The sequence below is a fragment of the Camelina sativa genome, chromosome 8, assembly GCF_030686135.1.
Source record: "Camelina sativa cultivar CO46 ecotype springtype chromosome 8, ASM3068613v1".
Classification (NCBI taxonomy): Eukaryota; Viridiplantae; Streptophyta; class Magnoliopsida; order Brassicales; family Brassicaceae; genus Camelina; species Camelina sativa.
In genome coordinates this window covers 18,153,785-18,172,531 of record NC_141887.1, presented here as the reverse complement: position 1 = coordinate 18,172,531, position 18,747 = coordinate 18,153,785, and the positions used below count along the sequence as shown (strand labels likewise).

At 40.2% G+C, this 18,747-nt stretch overlaps 5 protein-coding genes across 6 annotated transcripts; 2 read left to right on the top strand and 3 right to left on the bottom strand.

The window, feature by feature from the left end:
- Nucleotides 1-6: 6 nt before the first annotated feature.
- Nucleotides 7-487, bottom strand: LOC104707229 (uncharacterized). The gene has a single exon (XM_010423535.2). The coding sequence runs from the start codon at nt 454-456 to the stop codon at nt 94-96; it is 363 nt and encodes a 120-aa protein (XP_010421837.1). The 5' UTR covers nt 457-487; the 3' UTR covers nt 7-93.
- A 572-nt stretch (nt 488-1,059) lies between these two features.
- LOC147940124 (uncharacterized) lies at nt 1,060-1,677 on the top strand. Its single transcript, XM_087463170.1, has one exon. The coding sequence runs from the start codon at nt 1,190-1,192 to the stop codon at nt 1,562-1,564; it is 375 nt and encodes a 124-aa protein (XP_087319296.1). The 5' UTR covers nt 1,060-1,189; the 3' UTR covers nt 1,565-1,677.
- Nucleotides 1,678-1,910: 233 nt separating this feature from the next.
- LOC104707228 (patellin-5) lies at nt 1,911-4,558 on the bottom strand. The gene is made up of 4 exons (XM_010423534.3): nt 2,997-4,558; nt 2,782-2,906; nt 2,540-2,690; nt 1,911-2,412 (listed from the first exon to the last, which is right to left on the bottom strand). Exons 1-4 carry the CDS (start codon nt 4,329-4,331, stop codon nt 2,155-2,157), a joined length of 1,869 nt encoding a protein of 622 aa, XP_010421836.1. The 5' UTR covers nt 4,332-4,558; the 3' UTR covers nt 1,911-2,154.
- Nucleotides 4,559-9,326: 4,768 nt separating this feature from the next.
- On the top strand, nt 9,327-10,217 carry LOC109125941 (uncharacterized). Its single transcript, XM_019228756.1, has one exon. It carries the CDS (start codon nt 9,327-9,329, stop codon nt 10,215-10,217), a length of 891 nt encoding a protein of 296 aa, XP_019084301.1.
- A 1,397-nt stretch (nt 10,218-11,614) lies between these two features.
- Nucleotides 11,615-16,818, bottom strand: LOC104709559 (uncharacterized). Of its 2 annotated transcripts, none has more exons than XM_087461633.1 (12): nt 16,365-16,818; nt 16,157-16,275; nt 15,634-16,078; nt 15,433-15,548; nt 14,608-15,349; nt 14,313-14,451; nt 14,072-14,232; nt 13,762-13,950; nt 13,448-13,675; nt 12,777-13,101; nt 12,364-12,547; nt 11,615-12,279 (listed from the first exon to the last, which is right to left on the bottom strand). In XM_087461633.1, exons 1-12 carry the CDS (start codon nt 16,548-16,550, stop codon nt 11,820-11,822), a joined length of 3,294 nt encoding a protein of 1,097 aa, XP_087317759.1. In that variant the 5' UTR covers nt 16,551-16,818; the 3' UTR covers nt 11,615-11,819. The 2 variants fall into 2 exon arrangements, with proteins under 2 accessions (XP_087317759.1, XP_019084300.2); XM_019228755.2 differs by having other exon boundaries at nt 14,072-14,229.
- Between the last annotated feature and the right edge of the window lie 1,929 nt (nt 16,819-18,747).

The window sequence follows — 18,747 nt, the reverse complement described above, 5'->3', positions numbered from 1 at the left end:
AATTATTATCATTGTTGATCAAAAGTTCAAACATAAAATTAAAAAACAATAATTTTCATACATCCCAAATGAAATGATTAGACAAGATGATAACTAATGCTCATCATGTTCTTCATCCCATAACATATCCAAAATCTCTTTAACAGAAGACGAGTCCGACCCAATGAACCGGTCTAACTTATCCTCACTCCACCAACTTGTCGGCTGTATCTTACGGCAACCCTTAGATTTGTGGCTCGACTTGATAGCCGGCGACACATGGCAATTACTATACTTGGAGTTGGACCGTTCACTTTCTCCAGTGAAATTTGAATGGTTGGTAGTATTTGATGGCATTTTGGTAAATATTCCATTAGCCGGTGGTGAATAGAGCCGGTTGGTGGGTCGCGGATTAAAGCCCTGCGGATGAATCATTCCCGTCCTTACGATGCGTTGATGACGACCTTCACTCTTCATGTTTGCTTACTTTGATTTGAGACTTGATGAAGTGTTGGATTATTATTAATGTCTTGTATATATTAATATATATATATATATATTGAGGTTGAGGAGCATACCAAATATGTTTGGGCCTCAAGAAAATACGAATAGTCAAAAATGCTTGTTCGCCAAGAAATTAGTATTATTATTTGCTTGCTTTTTGTTTTTGTCTGTGACATGATATTGAAAAAGTCTGTTCAAACTGTTCAAAGATTGAAAACATTGTTGTTGATCTTCCTAATTTTGTCGACTTATTTAAGGATTAAAGGTGAAAACTTGCATCAAATCTGTTATTGAAAATAGTCTATATGTAACTTCACATCAGTTAGTTTTAGTATTTAATTATTTATTATTCAGTTGATATAGATTATATTAATTTAAACTAAAATAATAATCTCCTTAAAAAAAAAAAGGTTAAGATGTACACAATCACTAATGTTTACGTAAAAGTCTTTTATGTCAAACAATCTATTACTTATGTCAACCTAAAAAATAGTTCAACCATTCACCAAATTTATTTACATCTCTTCAAAACCAACTGTTAAATTTTATTAACTAGTACACAATTTAGCCAAAAAAAAAAAAAATGTCATACGAGGTCGGCAAGCGTCAAATATGTACATAAAAAAAGAAGTAAAATGTCTTATATTACAAAAGTAGCAAGTCATGCACGCCGCCGCCTCCTTCCGCCGTATCAACCGCTGACGTCATGCTAACCGCTGCATCTTGGTTCCATACGCCGTGGCGTCGCATCCTCTTATTTCTCCTCTGTTCACCTCTCCTTCTACCTCTTCTCTGTCTTTCAATCCCTCTCCTATGTGCCGTCGAGATCTTCAGCCTCATCCTCAGCCGGTTCGTGAAACCTCCACCTTCCTCCTCCGCCGTAGAAGAAGTCGTCGCCGTTGATGAAGATGCTTTACGGCTCCGGAGATGTGAGGATAGAGTTGAAGTAGAAGATGAGAATGGAGAAAGTGGTTTGCTTCATAGATACTTAGATGATCAGTTGAGTTTGGCTAGATCCATTTGCGAAGATGACGACGGCGATCACAAACGTGATTTAACTAGGGTTCCTCTTTTGTCGTAATTTTATTTTGTTTTACTTCAAAATTTTATATGTGAATATTCCTTTTTTTACTTCAAACTTTAAAATGTAGATAAAATGAATATATGTCCAATTAATCTCAATTTATGTTTTTACTTTAATTTTTATAGTTTGTGACCATTTTTATTCATCAACTTTGTTATCAGCATACCCATCCTTGTCATTGATGTTAGTCACAATTGATCATGATTAGTCTTATAAATTACAATTTATGATATTTTTGTTTTGCAATCTAGTGCACGTAAAAGTACTCATGCGAAACAATTACGGCAATGAATGTTTTAGTCTTTTAGACTTTAGAGACGAGACTATGCACTAGACTTGAAGATACTACTAGAAGCCTAAGGCTTGGTTTCCCTTTAAAAGCAATTCAACACACAAACATCATCGTCCTTGGGAGAAATTTGGATATGAGAGAAAATACAATATAAAAACAAAAGAATTAGCGCAAAACAGAACCACACAAGCATATAAGTCACCATACATAAAAGAAAAAGAAAAAAATACAACTAACAATCATATGATCATAATAATTCTAAACTAAGCAACACATGAAGTAAGATGCGATTTACTTACTCACATGGCAAAGGCTTAACCTTAAACCTGTAGATAAGCATTTTCTTGGTTGAAGTCGGGTTATCGACCGTGAGCAAAATCCTACCAACTTCCCCAACTTTGAAGCTCTGAGATACCACCGGTTCATTTTTCGTAGCCATCTTTCTTGGTTTCTGAATGATCACTGTATACCCTTCTTTGTTCTCTGGAACAAACTCTGCTGCATACGAAACCTCCCATCCAACTACTCTTATCTCCCACACGATCGTGCATTTCTGCATACAAAGTGTTTTTAGGCACAAATGTAAGAAGTAGGTTTTGGACATCTTTTCACATTCAAACACACAGAAATGGGAGTTTCAAAATACTTGTATAAAATGTCCAATATCAAAAGGGTCTCACCTCATAAACAATAATCTCGACGGTTTGTTTAGTAGCTGGTTTAATAGCAATCTCAGTAGCGACATCATCATGTGTAAAATCCGAGTTACAGTCGCAGTTATCCACACTTAGTCCACCATACTGAACAGGGACATGTTCTGGTGAAATGTACCTATAAAACCAAAAGACAAGGGAGTGGCTTAACATTTTGCAATAGTTATGAAAACAATTCGAAAACAAAACATAAAAGATTTGGTTATTACTTGAAAAGTGTCTCTGCAGATCTTGAAGGACCTGCGAAAACAAGTTTGCTCTTTGACCTTTGTGTCAAGAAAGGACTAATAATCCTATAGAACGCAAGATACCACCATGGGACATTGATGAATATCTGATCGCACACATTCAACATTCTACCATATCAGATCTGAGCAATCATCAAAACATTATTTTCATTGTCTATGTAATTAAAGATTCATACCTGTTTAGAGACAAACTCAGGGTAATTGTCTTGAAGAAGATGAAGAGCTTGCTTAGTAGCTAACCTAAGCTCAGTCTTACCAGGTCCTGGAGAATTCTTAAGATCGTTCACTTGACAGATCGTTGAAACACCACCAGCTACAAAATCAAGATTCCTTATACTCTTTTCAAGAAACTGGATCCTCCATCTCAAGAACCGTTCTCTCTTCTCTTCATCCGAGAACGTCTTCTGATAAAGATCTTTGTTCTGAAACTCACCGTAGACATTGTAACAGACAGGATGATTCCCTCTGTCTTGTCCTTGCATGAACACAACCTTGTCTAAATCGTCTCCGAGGTTTTCATCGACAAGCTCTTCGATGTTGAATTCGATTCTCCATTGGAGTGTCTTCTTGAGCATTGAGTAAGCTTCTTGAGGTTTGAAGTCTCTTGCTCTTAGGAACTTGAACAAAACGACGTCGCTTCGGTCGTCTTTGAGTAGCGGCACACCCCATATAGAGCTTTTGCCTGAATCTTGTGATTCTTGAAGAAGGTGACGGAGCTCGTGAAGTGAGTTTAACTCGTGTTCTGAAAGGTCGGAGATGTTGTTTGTCTCTTCTTTGAATGAGCCAAGACTACGAGGAATCTGAATCTTTGGTTTCTCTTCTGCTTCAGCTTCTTCTCTGTTCATCATATCAGCCAGCGATCTAGATTCACCGGAAGAAGCAGTAGTAGTAGGTGGTGCCGCCGCCTGAGGATCCGGTTGCTTTGGCTCAGGTATGGATGCTGCAGCTTCTAACACCGCCTGAGGCTCCGTTTGCTTCGGCTCAGAGATGGATGCTGCAGCTTCTAACACCGCCGCGTCCGGTAGTTCCGGCTCAGTCCAATCTTCTACCTCCATGTACTTTCTCCTCTGCTCTAACATCAGTTTCTGTGATGGCTCTGTCTCCGTCTTCTCTAACTCATCGTCCGACGGGTCTGGCTCAAAAGTCACTGTCTCCGGCGTCATTTGTTGTGTCTGCTCTGAATCCTCCGCCGCATGAACCTTAGGCTCCAAAGTCACTGTCTCCGGGGTCATTACTTGTGTTTGCTCTGAATCCTCCGCCGCGTGGTTGAGACCCTCTAGCTCCGAAGTCACTTCATGTGTCTGCTCTAAATCCTCCTCCGTCACGTGGTTAGGCTGCTCTAGCTCCGGCATTAAAGGTAGCTGAGGATTTGGCTCTGGAGTCGCCAACGGCGGTTGAATTAGCTCCGGTGCCTCCTCTGATTCCAGAGTTACAAGCTTTGGCTCTACTTCTTCACCGGAGGTTGAAGGTGGTGGCGGAGTAGTAGTAGTAGTTGGAGAATCTTGAGACATTTTATATTTATTTGAGTTGTATTGGAAAAGGTAGAAGAAAGGGACAGAGACAGATAGAGAGAGCAACGTTAGCGGGTTTTTCAGGTAGAGAGACTGACTACTAGAGAGTCGAGGCTTGAGAGAGAGAATGGTCAAAGAAGAGGGTATCCAATGTAAATGTTGTAAATTTACAACTCAAAAAGCTGTCCTAATAATAAAGTAAAAGATGTCTTTATCCTTTTTAAAGTAAAATAGTAAATGTAACCGGTGCTTTATTAAATTGTGCCACTTTGTTGTAAGTTGTAACCACCAATACCTAATGATACACCCCATGTTCGTGCATATATTTTTGGGTTTTAGTAGTTAGTACTCTTTATTACATTTTGGGTTGAATTGCTAGTAGCACTCAAGTTATCAACGTAGAGAAGAACAAAAACAGATTAGGATTCTAAGTGGTTTAGCTAATAAGTGAAAAGTTTCTCATTACTAAACTATATAGCAAAACAAAATTCTTACAAAATTACTTCGTTTATATCAAACATTCAAACCTAGAAAATATGAGGGCTATTTCTCAAATAAATATGATACCAAGTATGGTACCAAAAAAAAAAACAGAGTCGATATGATATATACATTATTATATCATACATTTTTTCTTCTAAACACTTCTCTTCGCCTCTAACGCCCGTCAGAAATTTCTCTCATAGGTTTTAAGAAAAAGAAAAAAAACTCTACGCGGTGTTATTCCTGGTTCATTCAAGTCTGCTCGAATAACTTCTCATGCTCTAGCTGGCGTCAGCAGGCCTCCCCCCCTTACTGGTCTTCCTGACGATGACTTGGTTTCGGACTCCCTCCGGAGGTCTCATCTGATCCCCATACCCCATCTGAAGCCCCTCCTGCTGCAGATCTAGATCTCGCGACTCCCTCGAGCATCGCGTCTCTTGTAGATCTACGATTTAGTTCCGTCGATACACCTGCTCTCTCTGTGGAAGGTTCAGCCTCCGGTGGAGCTTTGACGGTGGACTCGGGTCTACCCTCTGTTATCTGCCCTTCAGTCTTTGGAAATGAGACTGCTCTAGCTTGTTCCCCACGCATTGTTGATGGTCTTTCCTCCGATGTGGCGGCCTTAGGGAACACCTCTCCGTCTACCATCGTCGCAGGTCCACCCTCCGGTGCAGCAAATCCTCCTGTTCCACGTAAGTACTCTACAATGGCGCGCGATTCTTCTTGCTTGGAGGAGATTGGTACACTGACGGAGCATGTCTCAGGCGTCCCATATGTACTCATTCCAGATGAGAACATCCAAGCAGCAAAGCTTGAGTCAAAGATTTTATCTTTGCTCAATTTCACGGCCCCTCGCCTCCTATGGGTAGAGTGATTGGAGTGGCCAATGCAATTTGGGCTAGATCAGGACCGCGAATCTTTGTTCATCGAATAAGCGAAGGGACTTTCCTTCTAAAGGTGCTATCACCGCAGGTAAAGGACACTATCCTTAGTCGCATTATGTGGAATATCGCTGGGCACCCGATGTTTGTTGCCCCGTGGTCACCAGACTTTAGCCCTGACACACCACCTATCTCCTCGGCTATTCTGACGGTGGAACTCAGAGGTGTGCCTTACATGTTGTTTAACAAGGAGAGCTTGGCGAGGATTGCCACCGCGGTAGGGAAACCAGTCGCTCTTGCTCCTGAAATAGCGAGGAAAGAAAATTTTGAAGTTGCAAAAGTCCTTGTTCGAGTAAATCTCTTGAAGGAACTCCCTACTAGGGTGATCACTGGATTTAGCGATGGCCGGGAAATAGATGTGGATGTTTCTTACCCTTGGCTACCGCCAAAGTGTTCTTCCTGCGGCCAGTATGGACATGCTACTAGTGTTTGCAGAGCAAAGACACCTTCAAATTCCGGGAGAAAAGTGACAGGACGATCTTCTAGCAGGAGAGGTCGACCATCCCGTCGGGAAAGGCTCTCCCGAAAGGGTAGTCTATCTCGTTCTGGCGGATCCAGAACAGTGGTTCACCACCCTATTCTCCCTGCCCCAGTCCCTACGTACGCCGGAGGCTCTCAGAGTGAAGCGGTTGAAGCTCACTCTCCATAGCTGGAGTCAGGAAGAACTTCACCAAGTAAAGATCCTACCCACGATAGCACTCCTCATGCCACGCAGTTCGATAGAGTCGACGGAGGAGATATTGAGTCGCCTTTCATTATCGTGACTCGTCGGAAGTCTGGCCGCAAGGCCGGTTTTTTACCCTAAGCTACCCATTATCATGTTTTTTGTATGGAACATAAGAGGGCTGAATAGCAGTTCAAGACAGAGTATGACTAAGGATTGGATTAACATCCGTAAGCCTCTTTTTGGAGCTTTTTTGGAAACACACATAAGAAGGAGTAATGATAGGAGGGTTGTAAATGCCATTCCAAATGGCTGGAAGTTTTTTGGTAATTTTGACCAACACAACACGACAAGGATAGTAGTGGTTTGGGATCCTAGTATCTCTTTGGTGGTCTATCAAGCTTCGGCATAGATGGTAACATGTGATGTATTTTAGTCTTACAATCTCTTTTGTGTATGGCTTTAACCAGGTTGAGCAGCGAAGTTGTCTTTGGGAGGAGCTAGTTCAGTTGAACTCCACCACCCCAGTCTCAAGCCACCCATGGGCGGTTTTTGGCGACTTCAATCAGATTCTGCGTACTTCTCAGCATTCTGATCACCAAATCAGGGACGTCGATACTGGTGGTATGGACGAGATGAATTTTGCTTTCCAGGAAGCTGAACTGTTTGAGGCGCAAGCGAAAGGTCTACTCTTCTCCTGGTGGAATTGTAGTGAAGGGAATACTGACTCTAAGAGAATTGACCATGCTCTGATTAATCAACAGTGGGCCTCTTTATTCCCGGATGCGTTTGTCGAGTACTTGGATCCAAAACAGTCTAACCATACTCCAATATGGTCTTCTGTCCCTTCGATTAGGCGTTTTATCCCACGACCGTTCCAGTTTTTTCATCATGTGATTGATCATCCTGAGTATGCCAGTGAGGTGGGACAGGCTTGGAACTGTGGTTCTATTTCTGGTTCAAATCAATTTAAAGTCGCTAGATCTCTGAAGTGCTTGAAACATGTGCTCAAACGCTTAAATAAGAGGCACTATAGTGGCATCTCTCAGAGAGTTAAAGCAGAGGAAGCGAAATTGGATGCTTTTCATCGTTCTATCCTCACAAATCCCGGTCCTGATGTGGCAAGGGAGGAATATCTGACACGGGAAAGATGGTGGTTGTTAAGCAAGACGGAGGAGAAATTCTATCGGCAAAGATCTTGGATTCAGTGGATGCACCTTGGGGACCGGAATACATCCTATTTCCACAAGACTCTCACCTTCCGGTTAACCAAAAACCACATCCATTTCTTCCAAGATCAGAATGGCAGAAGGATATCAGGTGCATCAGAGCTCAAATCTCATGTTGCAAACTACTTTGAAGAAATCCTGGGAACCACAAACATAGTGATATCTCCATGCTCTACCTCTACTCTTGCTGAGCTTCTCCCCTTCTGATGTTCTGAGGTGCACAAGTTAGCTCTGGTCAGGTCATCTCTGAGGAGGAAATCACTCAAACGGTTTTTGCACTACCTCTGGACAAATGCCCTGGACCTGATGGATATTCGGTGGAGTTTTTTAGAGCTTCTTGGTCTATTGTTGGTGAAGATGTAGTATGGGCAGTTCATGAGTTTTTTCGGAATGATCTCTTGCTCAAGGATTTCAACACCACAAAGATTGCACTAATCCCGAAGTTCCCAGAAGCCTGCAAGCTTGGTGATTATAGACCCATTAGCTGTTGCAATTTGGTGTATAAGATTATCTCAAAAATAATTGCAATCAGACTAAAGCCGCTCCTTCAGGATTGTGTCTCTCCAAATCAAGCCGCGTTTCTTAAAGGGTGTCTGCTTGGTGAGAATATCCTTCTAGCTTCGGAGCTAATCAGGCACTACCCGCTTGCTTCTTGTCAACAAAGTTCTATGCTTAAGGTTGACATCAGAAAGGCTTTTGATACTGTCTGTTGGGACTTTGTGTTAAAAATTCTGGCAACTCAAGACTTTCCGCCTATCTTCTGCACATGGGTTAAGGAATGTATATCTTCTCCAATGTTCTCGGTGGCTATAAATGGAGCGTTGGCAGGATTATTTGAGGGGATTAAAGGGTTGAGACAGGGAGACCCGTTGTCACCCTACCTATTTATCATGGTTATGGAGGTACTATCAAAGCTTTTAGAGAAAGCGGCGGACCAGGAAAAGCTTGAGCTTCACCCTCAGTATTCCTCTCCAAGAATCACCCATCTGTTATTCGCGGATGATCTGTTTGTGTTCTCTAATGGTTCTCGTCGTTCCCTGGAGGGCATTGCAGAGGTGATGCGTGGTTTTAAGGACATGTCGGGGCTGGACATGAACCCGTCTAAGTCAGAAATCTTTTTGGAGGTTACTCCGAATCTGAAGCTGCTGATTTGAGTGCTCTAGCTGGGATAAGCTTAGGTTCCTTCCCCACCCGTTATCTTGGTCTCCCACTAAGTCCAACCAGGATAACTTACGCAATGTTACAGCCTTTTCTGGAGAGGATCACAAACAAAATTCACTCTTGGACCGCAAAATCCCTCTCCTTTGCAGGGAGGATAAAGCTTATTGCCTCTGTGATATATGGTATGGTGAATTTCTGGAGCAGTGTCTTTGTGCTACCTAAGCGCTTCTATGCCAAAGTGGATTCTCTATGTTCCGCTTTCCTCTGGAAGAATAAGACAGGCTCTGCTGCTGGTGCTCGTGTGGCCTGGAAAGATGTATGTAGGCCAAAGGAGGAAGGGGGTCTTGGTTTGCAGTTGCTGGAAGACTTCGCAGCTGTTTTCAGGCTTAAACAACTCTGGACCTTTTTCTCAAATTCCGTATTGCTATGGGTTGCTTGGTTGAAAGGAAATATTTTCTCAAGGAGAAGCTATTGGTCAACTCCAGAAGCTGGTCGTTTCTCCAAAACTGTGAACAGCATGCTCCAGTTAAAATCCACCCTTATTGAGTTTCTTAAATGTAAGGTGGGAGACGGATGTAACACGTCTTTCTGGTATGACACTTGGACAAACTTTGGGCAGCTCATTACCTTTATAGGTGATGCGGGACCAAGACAACTGCGCATAAGAAAAGACGCCAAGGTGGCTGATGCTGTAAGGAATGGGGACTGGAATCTTCCGGCCGCCCGATCAAACAACTCTCTAACTCTGCTAGCAGCTCTAACCGAACTACCCGCCCCCACTTCTACCAGTGGTGCAGATTCTTTCCTCTGGCGCAATGCTACTGGGAATTTCTCCTCATCTTTCTCCTCTAAGGAAACCTGGGAGCAGCTTAGAGTTCATTCCCCGCCAGTTCCTTTGGCTGCGGTTGTATGGTTTTGCGAACATGTACCGCGTTTCTCCTTTATCACTTGGTTAGCTGTGCTTCAACGTTTCCCCACAAGGGATCACCTTCGAGGGTGGGGCATGAATATCCTTGCTGCCTGTGTTCTATGCTCGACTGGTTTGGAAAGCCACCATCACATGTTCTTCAACTGCTCTTATTCCTCAGAGATTTGGTGCTCCTTTGCTAGCCGTGTACTTCCCATCCCGCCACGTTCTATTGACGAAGCCATCTCCCAGATCCTTCTTCTAAATCAACCGCATCAAGCCATGGACTCAGCAATCCTCAAACTCCTCCTTCAGACAGTGGTTTACCACCTATGGAAAGAAAGGAACTCTAGGATTTTCTCCGCCACTTCCTCACCACCAGCTGCACTACGACTTGTCATGGATCGTTCTATGCGGGATAAACTCCTGTCCTTCCCAGGGCATAGCGTTGATTCCTCCCTCTTTCTAACTTATTTTACTCGTTTTTGGCCGCATTTGTAAATATCGCTTTTTCTCTGTCTTATTGTTCTTGTGATAATGGGTAAGCTTGTATTGTAACTTGTAAACGCTTTTGGAATGAAATCTTAACATTAAAACCAAAAAAAAATAAAAAAATAAATATGATACCAAAATATCACACATATGTAGTAAATAGAATTTTCCAATCATACATATGTTTTCGAGAACACTATTCCGCATGTTCTATAGTTGAGGTCCTTGTTTTAAAAATCTCCGCCTAGCACCGATTACGCGTCGTAAAATCGCTAGGCCCATCCTCTCCGCCTCGATTAATGACTAATTCCCGCCTAGCATCGATTATCCGATTATACCGTCTAATCCGATTAATTCCCGCATAATTTTGTATATACCAATTATTTTTGGAGCCAAATATAAATCAAATATATATATTTTTGTTATTTAGACATTTAAATTAAGAGTTTATGATATTTTAAAATAACTAATGTACAAACTTTTAATTAAAATCATAAATGTTTTTATGTTTTTATAGTAATTTTAAAGACAATACTATAGCTTTATATTTTATTTGATATTTTTCTTTTCACACAAACATAATTACACATATATTTAGTACTATATATTTTTAATTTACTATTAATTTAATAAAATAACCCAAAAACTAGTTCCCGATTAATCCCCGTTTAATCTCCTATTTTCTCGTTAGACGCTAGGCCCATCCCGACCGCCCGACTAACGCCTAGCGATTTCTAAAACAGGGGTTGAGGCTAACCATATTTACAAGTAAAAATATTTTATCGTTTCGTTTTAGAAAAATTTTAACTATAAATTTTTTCTATATATCGTGATAAAAATTAGCACCTGCAAAATCATCCCAACTAAACAATTTGTTAGATCAGAGTTTGTTTAATTCTCTCACCTAACATCTCTATCATCACTAGTTAAATCTACCGTTCATGTTTTAAATACAAAAGCAAAATATATTATGAAACGTTTTCTTCATTCAAGATGTTTTCATATCGACAAAAAATGATTAAATACAACCAACTAAACCTAAAGGAGTTAGATATAAATAAACAACTAAATTAATGCTTGACAATAATAAACTTGAACTAAAACTTTTAAAAGGAAGTATTTGTTTGTTACCGATAACAAGTTCTGTAGTACACAGAAAATTTCAAATAATTTTGTCACAAAGCTGAACTGTCTTCTTTTGTTTATGTGTTTCTTTAACTTTTATAGTCAGTTGGTGTTAATTCAAATAATCAAATACTGTACAAAATAGCTTTCACCTTTAGTTCTTTAGTCTGTAGGGACATTTTCCCCAACAACACTTTGTTCGTATTGTCACTGGAGGACCAAATTTAAATGATGTTAGCCCCAAAATGATATAACCGGATCCAAACTGAAACTAGACTTGGTTTAATAAGAATCAATCACAATATAAATAACCGGAATACTTGTACGTACAGTGTATTACAGATGTACGAGTAATCATAGCTAATATATTGTTATAAATACAAACGTGGTGTGTTGTTATAAGTTATAACTCTTATCTACAAACACTTAAAATCATAGACTCACACATAGACAAGCCATACTAGTCCACTGGTCCACAGTCTTGTTTTAGTTTGGTTTCTTCAGCAATTCTTCATACCACAATCCATGAACAGAACGTGACACTGTTGCCACAAGAACTAGAATGTCTGAAACTTCCGTGACCTTGTCCGAGAGAGAAGCTGCTCCGATCTTTCTTAGCATTATTTCCACCAACTGCTTTCTCTTTGTGTTGTTTCCTGCCAAAACCGCGGCTGTAATGGCTAGGTATATGGTCTGCGATACATGTGTGAATACTGCATCTCCTGCTTGTAAGCTTTTCAGAAGCATGTTTGCAAGTACTTGTTTCTTTGTCTCTGCATCATTCGAATCAAGAAGCTCGGAGAGTGTCTCCATGATTTCTGAAAGACCCGCATCAGGTTTTGCATCCAACATCTCGTAAAGCCGGTTTATGCAAGTCCATGTAATGGTCTCCATGTCAATCGGGGCTGAGTTATCGCTTAAAAGTGTTTGCTGAAGGATCAATACACTAAGTGAAAGAAACAGAGCGGTTAATACGAGGGTTTTATAATCATAACTGTGAAATCAAGAGGTAGGTTTTGTCATTACTGACCTGATGGAGACTAGAGTGATTTTCTGGATTTGGGATTGAATAGCTCTCAGCCTAGAGAGGTTAAGTTGAAATGTTTCAGGGACAGTTTCTACAGTAAGACCACCAATTTCGCTCACCAATTTTAATAGGCCGAGACGAACAAGAAGATCCACAGTTTCTCCCTTGCACTCTGACTGTTCAATTCCTGCGTAGAAAATCACCAGCATGCAACTATGATTACATAGAACAACAAATGACCATAGTGGATTCCCCAAAGTGTCATGGAAGCATCTTTTAGTATCTTTTAGTATCCATCACTCGCTTATCATATATGATAAAATGATTAAACCAGTTGGTTTGTGTTAGCTAAAGTGAGATCTTAGGAAAGAAAATTTCCCATTAAGATAAATAAAGTAGACAGATTGACACCAAACCTGGAAACGGAGACGAAGGGGTATGGACTTTTGAAACAGAGGAGATATTGCCTCCAGTTCGCATGGTGGTCGAAGGGAGGCCTGATGATCCAGAGTGGTTGTTTGTGACAGCAGAAAGAGCATCTTTGTGTTCTTTCCACTCCCTCTCTGCCTCTCCTCGAACACTTAAAAGCCAACGCTTTGTCAATGGTAGCAAGGAACACGCTTGGTCTGGGGAACCATGCCGACTAGAAAATGACTTCTTCAGATATTCCAGACCAGCAGGTCCTTTGAGAAGCGGCTCCAAGAGTTTCAAACGAGATTTGCTGATTTCCTTCTTTAGAATCTGTAAGTAAAAGGACATATGACGTGAAAATGCACTACCAGATTTATTCCCTAGGTCTGTATTGCATTTATTCAGAGGGTACAAAAAACTTCAAAGAAATTAGCAGTGGTGGTTAACACAGTGCACTACATGAAAAGGGAAGTTTATTACAGTTATGCTTGTGGAGATTATGGTAACATTATATTCGAAAGTTGGTAGCTACTTGCGAACCTTGCCCTATTCTCTATTCAGTAAAGTTATAGAAATATACCCATCTACAAGTTTCTAGTTCATAGTATATGTCCAGAAAGCATAGAACGATCAATTACAATGTCCACGAAGTACGAAAAGTACAAAATGTGCATACCTGAATCTGCTGCAAGACAAAGCGTAGCCCCTTAACCATTAAGATGGCATATGAAGAATTTGACTGGCCTTCAGTTGGAACTATCTCTCCAAGTTCTGTCATTAATTTATGGTGAGTACTCCTGATTTCCTCCTCATTAGCTGGAGCAGAGAGTTTTAGCAAAATGCTAAGGGAAAACTCTAGAATATTTCCAAGATAACCCATGTCCACATTTCCAGAAGCCAGTAACTGAATCATGCCAAGAGAAAAAGACATTAAGTACATAACATATCTTTTGTACCAACACTTAAAGACAAGACTGTAGTAAGAATTACCTGTGACAGCACATCCGTATCAATAGTTTGAACAATCTCTTGTCTCCAATCTTTGGGAGATATCTCACAGAGCTCATCCCTAACTTCGTTCATGAGTTTTATAACCCAGCTGAAGTCTGGCTGCGACTGTTTCATGGATTCCATGACACCATCCCAGAAAGCCTTTTCCATTGTCTCCTTAACCCTCACCTGGGACATCGCAAAAGTGAAAAAATATGAGTCAAGTCGATAATATTCGAGTGCAACTTAGCGAATCAGAATAGTGAAGTCAGCATATATCACAAGCCTTATGGAGCTTCTATTTATGAACCTGAATGTTGCTTGTATCCCCAGTGTTAGTGTCGAAGCTATCAGCAAAACTACTGCTATTGTCATGAACAATTTCATTTACGATTACTTCGTTCTCACTAGCCAATGCTGCATCAAAGCTATTAGCTGCCACGTTTGGAGTAGAAATGCCCTCGCTTCCTGCTGGATAAAACTTGTGTTAGGTTGAAGGGTTGCCAGATTATCTAGCGAGCTTTAAAGGTTATCCAGATTGAATATATTACCACTGTTCAAAGAGGGGGACAAATTTGATGAGCCCGGCGAAGATGAAGATGGAAGATGCGAACCTGCAGGTGCTTTTGATTCTCGTTCTCCATCAGTTTCAGAGAATAAAGCCCGACTAGTTGGAGGAGATGCCTTCAGCTGAAGAAAAAAGAAAGGTAAGTCATTTTCTCCCTATCAAGCTTCTGGCCTTACATGGTCTGCTATTCAGATAATTGTGCAGCATAATAAGCTTACTTTACGCTTATGTACACAAAGTCAGTTAAGGTAAATGCAAAAGAGGGGCATGGGAAATACCGGCTTCAGATTCACGCCACTGTCTACTATTTTGGGAGAGGAAGTATGTTTCGATACCGCAGACAGCTCTGGCTCCTGAGTTGAGGCTTTATCTTTTTCAAGAAGCTTAGCATCGTTAATTTTCCAAACAACAAATCCCTCCAGATAAGAGCACCAAGCTTTATCAAATGCTTGTAGCTGAGATCTGAATTTTTTTGGACGTGGAGCTACGAAAGATACATTGTCCGGGAGAGTACATTCTGGTCCTTCCAATATAATTTTCACTAGCAGTTCAAACTCCCGAATAAGATAGGTTGCAGATTCCACTAGAGCAATCTCATGTTCACCTCTTCCTCTAAAAATTGCACCGGGATGTTGCTTGATCATGTAGGCACAAAGAAAAATTCTAGCTGGATATCTCGCAATCTTTTTAAGTTTTTGATATCCTGTCTTCTTGGAATTAGGTGACTTTTTCTCTCCTTTACTCATGGAACTGGTTGAGTTTCCTCTTCGAGCTGGGGGAAAGATGTGTTTAAGAAGATGATTAATATTCTCCATATTGGATCCCTGAGATAGAGTGAGTCGGATCTCCAAGCGATCAAGCAATTCTTTCACTGTTTGAATAACAGAAACTGAGTTCATTTGAATGGCAAAATGCTCAAACGGTACTGACTCGATGGATTTTTCATTGATCCCGAGGCTGTTATAGGCACTAGCCAAGCCATAAGTAGACTTCTTGTATTTTGTAAACCTCCTCCAGCATCTGAGATTGATAAGGACAATCATCAGACCATCAAGGTAAGACAGTGAAACATCTTACATAATCTTACAGGGAAATATACTTACCTTTCTAACATCCTCACAAGATGCACTTGGTTCTTTCGCAATGTTTCTGATCTTGAAGATGAACAACTGTCTCTTCCTCTTCTTCGCCTCATATATTGTGCTTTCAGTTTCTTGGCCTAACAAATGCCACAACAACAATGATAATTATGGCCAATTGCAATATGGTCTTCCAAAAGAAAAGGCTAGAATGTATTAACATACCCTTTGAAGCCGTTCTTCTAAACGGTCCTTCATTTTCCTTCTTTCAGCTTCTTTCTGATTCTGCACAGAACTCGCAGCACCAAACACACGTGTCAATCTAGCGTTCGCTCTTCTCCGTTCCGCTTCCAGAATCCCCATCCGTTTACTCTCAGCAGCTGCTCTTTTCTGATAAATCGCTGCACGCACACTCTCCTTATACCTCTTCTCCTGAATAGCTTTCTGCATCAAACTCTGAGCAGCTCGTTGTCTCTTAGCCGCTCTCCGTTGTGCCATAGCTTTAAAAAGAAGCATCCTATTCTTCTCTGCCTTTAAAACCCTTTCTTCAACCTTACTCTCTAACTCATCACGCTCTTTCTCAACCCGTTGCTCAAGTCCGTTCTTTGCAGCTTGTCTCGCTTCATCCATCTTCGCCAAACGAGCCACCTCCTTCTCCAGAATACTTAACCTATCAATAACTTTGATTAAATTCTCACAATTCCTCCTCTATTGTTCAAAATCACCAAAAAGATAGTCTCATTCATACCTCTTTTGTTCAGCAGCATTAAGCTTTGATTCAAGTCTCTGACTAAGCTCCTCTATACTACCTGATCTCGGACTTCTCATCTTAGGTCGTGCCTTACTCGATAACGACTCATAGTATTGCTGCAAAAATTCCATAAAAGTAACGATCTTTTTTCAAAATCCGTTCTGTTTACACAACCCATACGTAAAGTTTCAAACTTTAAAATTACCTGACGACGGAGATCAGCTTCTCTGAGTTTGGAATCGATCTCTTCGGCTGAGACAGGACTCTTGGGTTCGAGAAGACGACGACGGAGTCTCCGGGGAAGAGTCTTTGGTGATGATGTAATTACGTTATCTTCCTCATTCGCCGGAAAACTCAGGGAGATTCCTCCTAATCGCTCCGGTTCCGTCATTGATTATCACGACCACACAAATTGTAGATCACACAAAAAGTGATTATTCGGAAAATAAAAATGTAAACTTTATTTGGAAACGAGAGAGAAACACAAATGTTCACAGTCGGTGAAGATGTTTAAGAGCGGAGAGATTTGATTTTTGTTTTCGTTAGGTTGTTTTTGAATTGTGTTTTGTTTTGATGAAGACGAAGAGAAGAGAAGATACGCGTTTTTATTTAATTTCCAATTGGACCCGTAATTTGTGGAGATTTCCAGAATTATCCGTATTTTGAAACTATTACAATCTCTCATCTCTCCATCTATTCCTGTATTGAGCCAATAAAACGACGTCGGGTAACTTTTGGGTTTGTAAATTAGTTTGAAAATCCAATTATAGTTTGGGTTTGTGCAATTCGAGTTTTTTTTTTTCCTTTCCTTGAAAATGTGATGAACTGTGTTTGTTCAATTATTTTTCCAAATGCCATAACATCTTTTTTTTTTCCCAAGTAAAGATTTTTTTTTTTTTTTTTTGTCAAACCCCAAGGATTTTTATTGATATAAAACATTACACACAACAACCGAGCAAAAACTCAATAAAACATACAGTGGTTTAATGTGACTAATAAAGAAAGTCCATCTGGCCCAACATTGCATCACTCAGAGAAGAAGATTGGATCAAATTAAAATATCAAAAGACACATGTCAACAACAAAGACACGTGTAACTTGAGGAGACTAAAAGTTTTCCGTCGTCATCCTTCGTCGTTGAAGCAATCGATTCCGCCGGAGAATGAAACTAACGTCGAGTGAAGATCGAAGATAGATTCTTTTGTATTTCGCCGACAACTGCAAAACAGAAGTGAAGATCTAATACGGATCCATAAATCTCAAAAGAGAATAAGAACTCCGATTAATCCACCTCTGTTGACTAAAAACCAATCGAAGAAGCTTAAACATAAAAGACACAGCTAAAGGCAATAGTAATAAGCTGAGGAAAGAGCTTTGGATCTTCAACTGAAATTGCAAATCGCCTAATCCTTATCCGTAAACCTCAAACCCAATGGATAGGTTGGAGTTAGACCCTTTTGAGCAGAGATGCCACTAAATCGCTATCACCAACACACATATCCGATGAGATTTTAACTAAAAACAATCAACGGTTTAAACGAAACCGTGATTAAAAAAAACCAAAAGGAAAAGGAAACCGGACATGCCGGAAAAGAGAGAAGGCAAAAACAGAAAGAAACCAAACTACGTCGGTTGAAACCTTAAGCTAGCCATCACTGCTGTATGAGCTGAGGATGCTAGACAAAAGCCGACCATGCACTGCTATGAAAGCCAATATATGTCAGACAAAAGCCGGATACTACACCGGACGGCAAGCCAAACACCGTCGTTAAGGAAACCGGACGATGTTGGAATAGGAAGCCAACCACCACTATTAGAGAAACCAGATGATACTGAAAGAAAATCCAGAAATAGTCAATAAATCTGGATGGCAAAACAAACCGGAAAAGCTTTCTCTCTCTTTGAATGATTTTTAGAGAGAGAGAAGCTTTTCTTGACCCGAAACTCTTTATAGAGGAACCAATGCCTGCCATAGCATCTATCTACGTACAATAATGAAAATGTTATAAAACATAATGTAAATAAATAATAATATTATATCATATATGTATATGTGTATATATATGTATAATAACATACACTACTATAATAAAGAGAGAGACGAGAGGTAAGTAATAAAGCTATAATTTCTTCTTCTCTTTGTTACAGTTCTTCTCATGTACATAATCCCTTTTTATAGTGGGAAGGAAAACATGATGACTCATATATTTGTTAAAGACACAAAAACATGTATATGAGTGTTGTTGACAAATGGTGATTAAGTGTTTCATCACAAAGACATGTATTGCATATAATGAACAAGTGTCACTGAGGTGGAAGACACATGTAGTGATGGATAATCATATTTATTTTATAATATTCTCCCTTAAGTATCCATCATAAGACACATGTAGTGATGGATAATCATATTTATTTTATAATATTCTCCCTTAAGTATCCATCATTAATGATGAGTTATGAACTGCCTCATTAAAAACCTTGTCACAGAAAACTCCTTTCGAATAAAAACCATAACGAAGAAAAAAGAGTATAGTGACATAAACTCCCCTTGCAATAGAGAGTCATATTCTCTTCATAAGTTTTGTAGA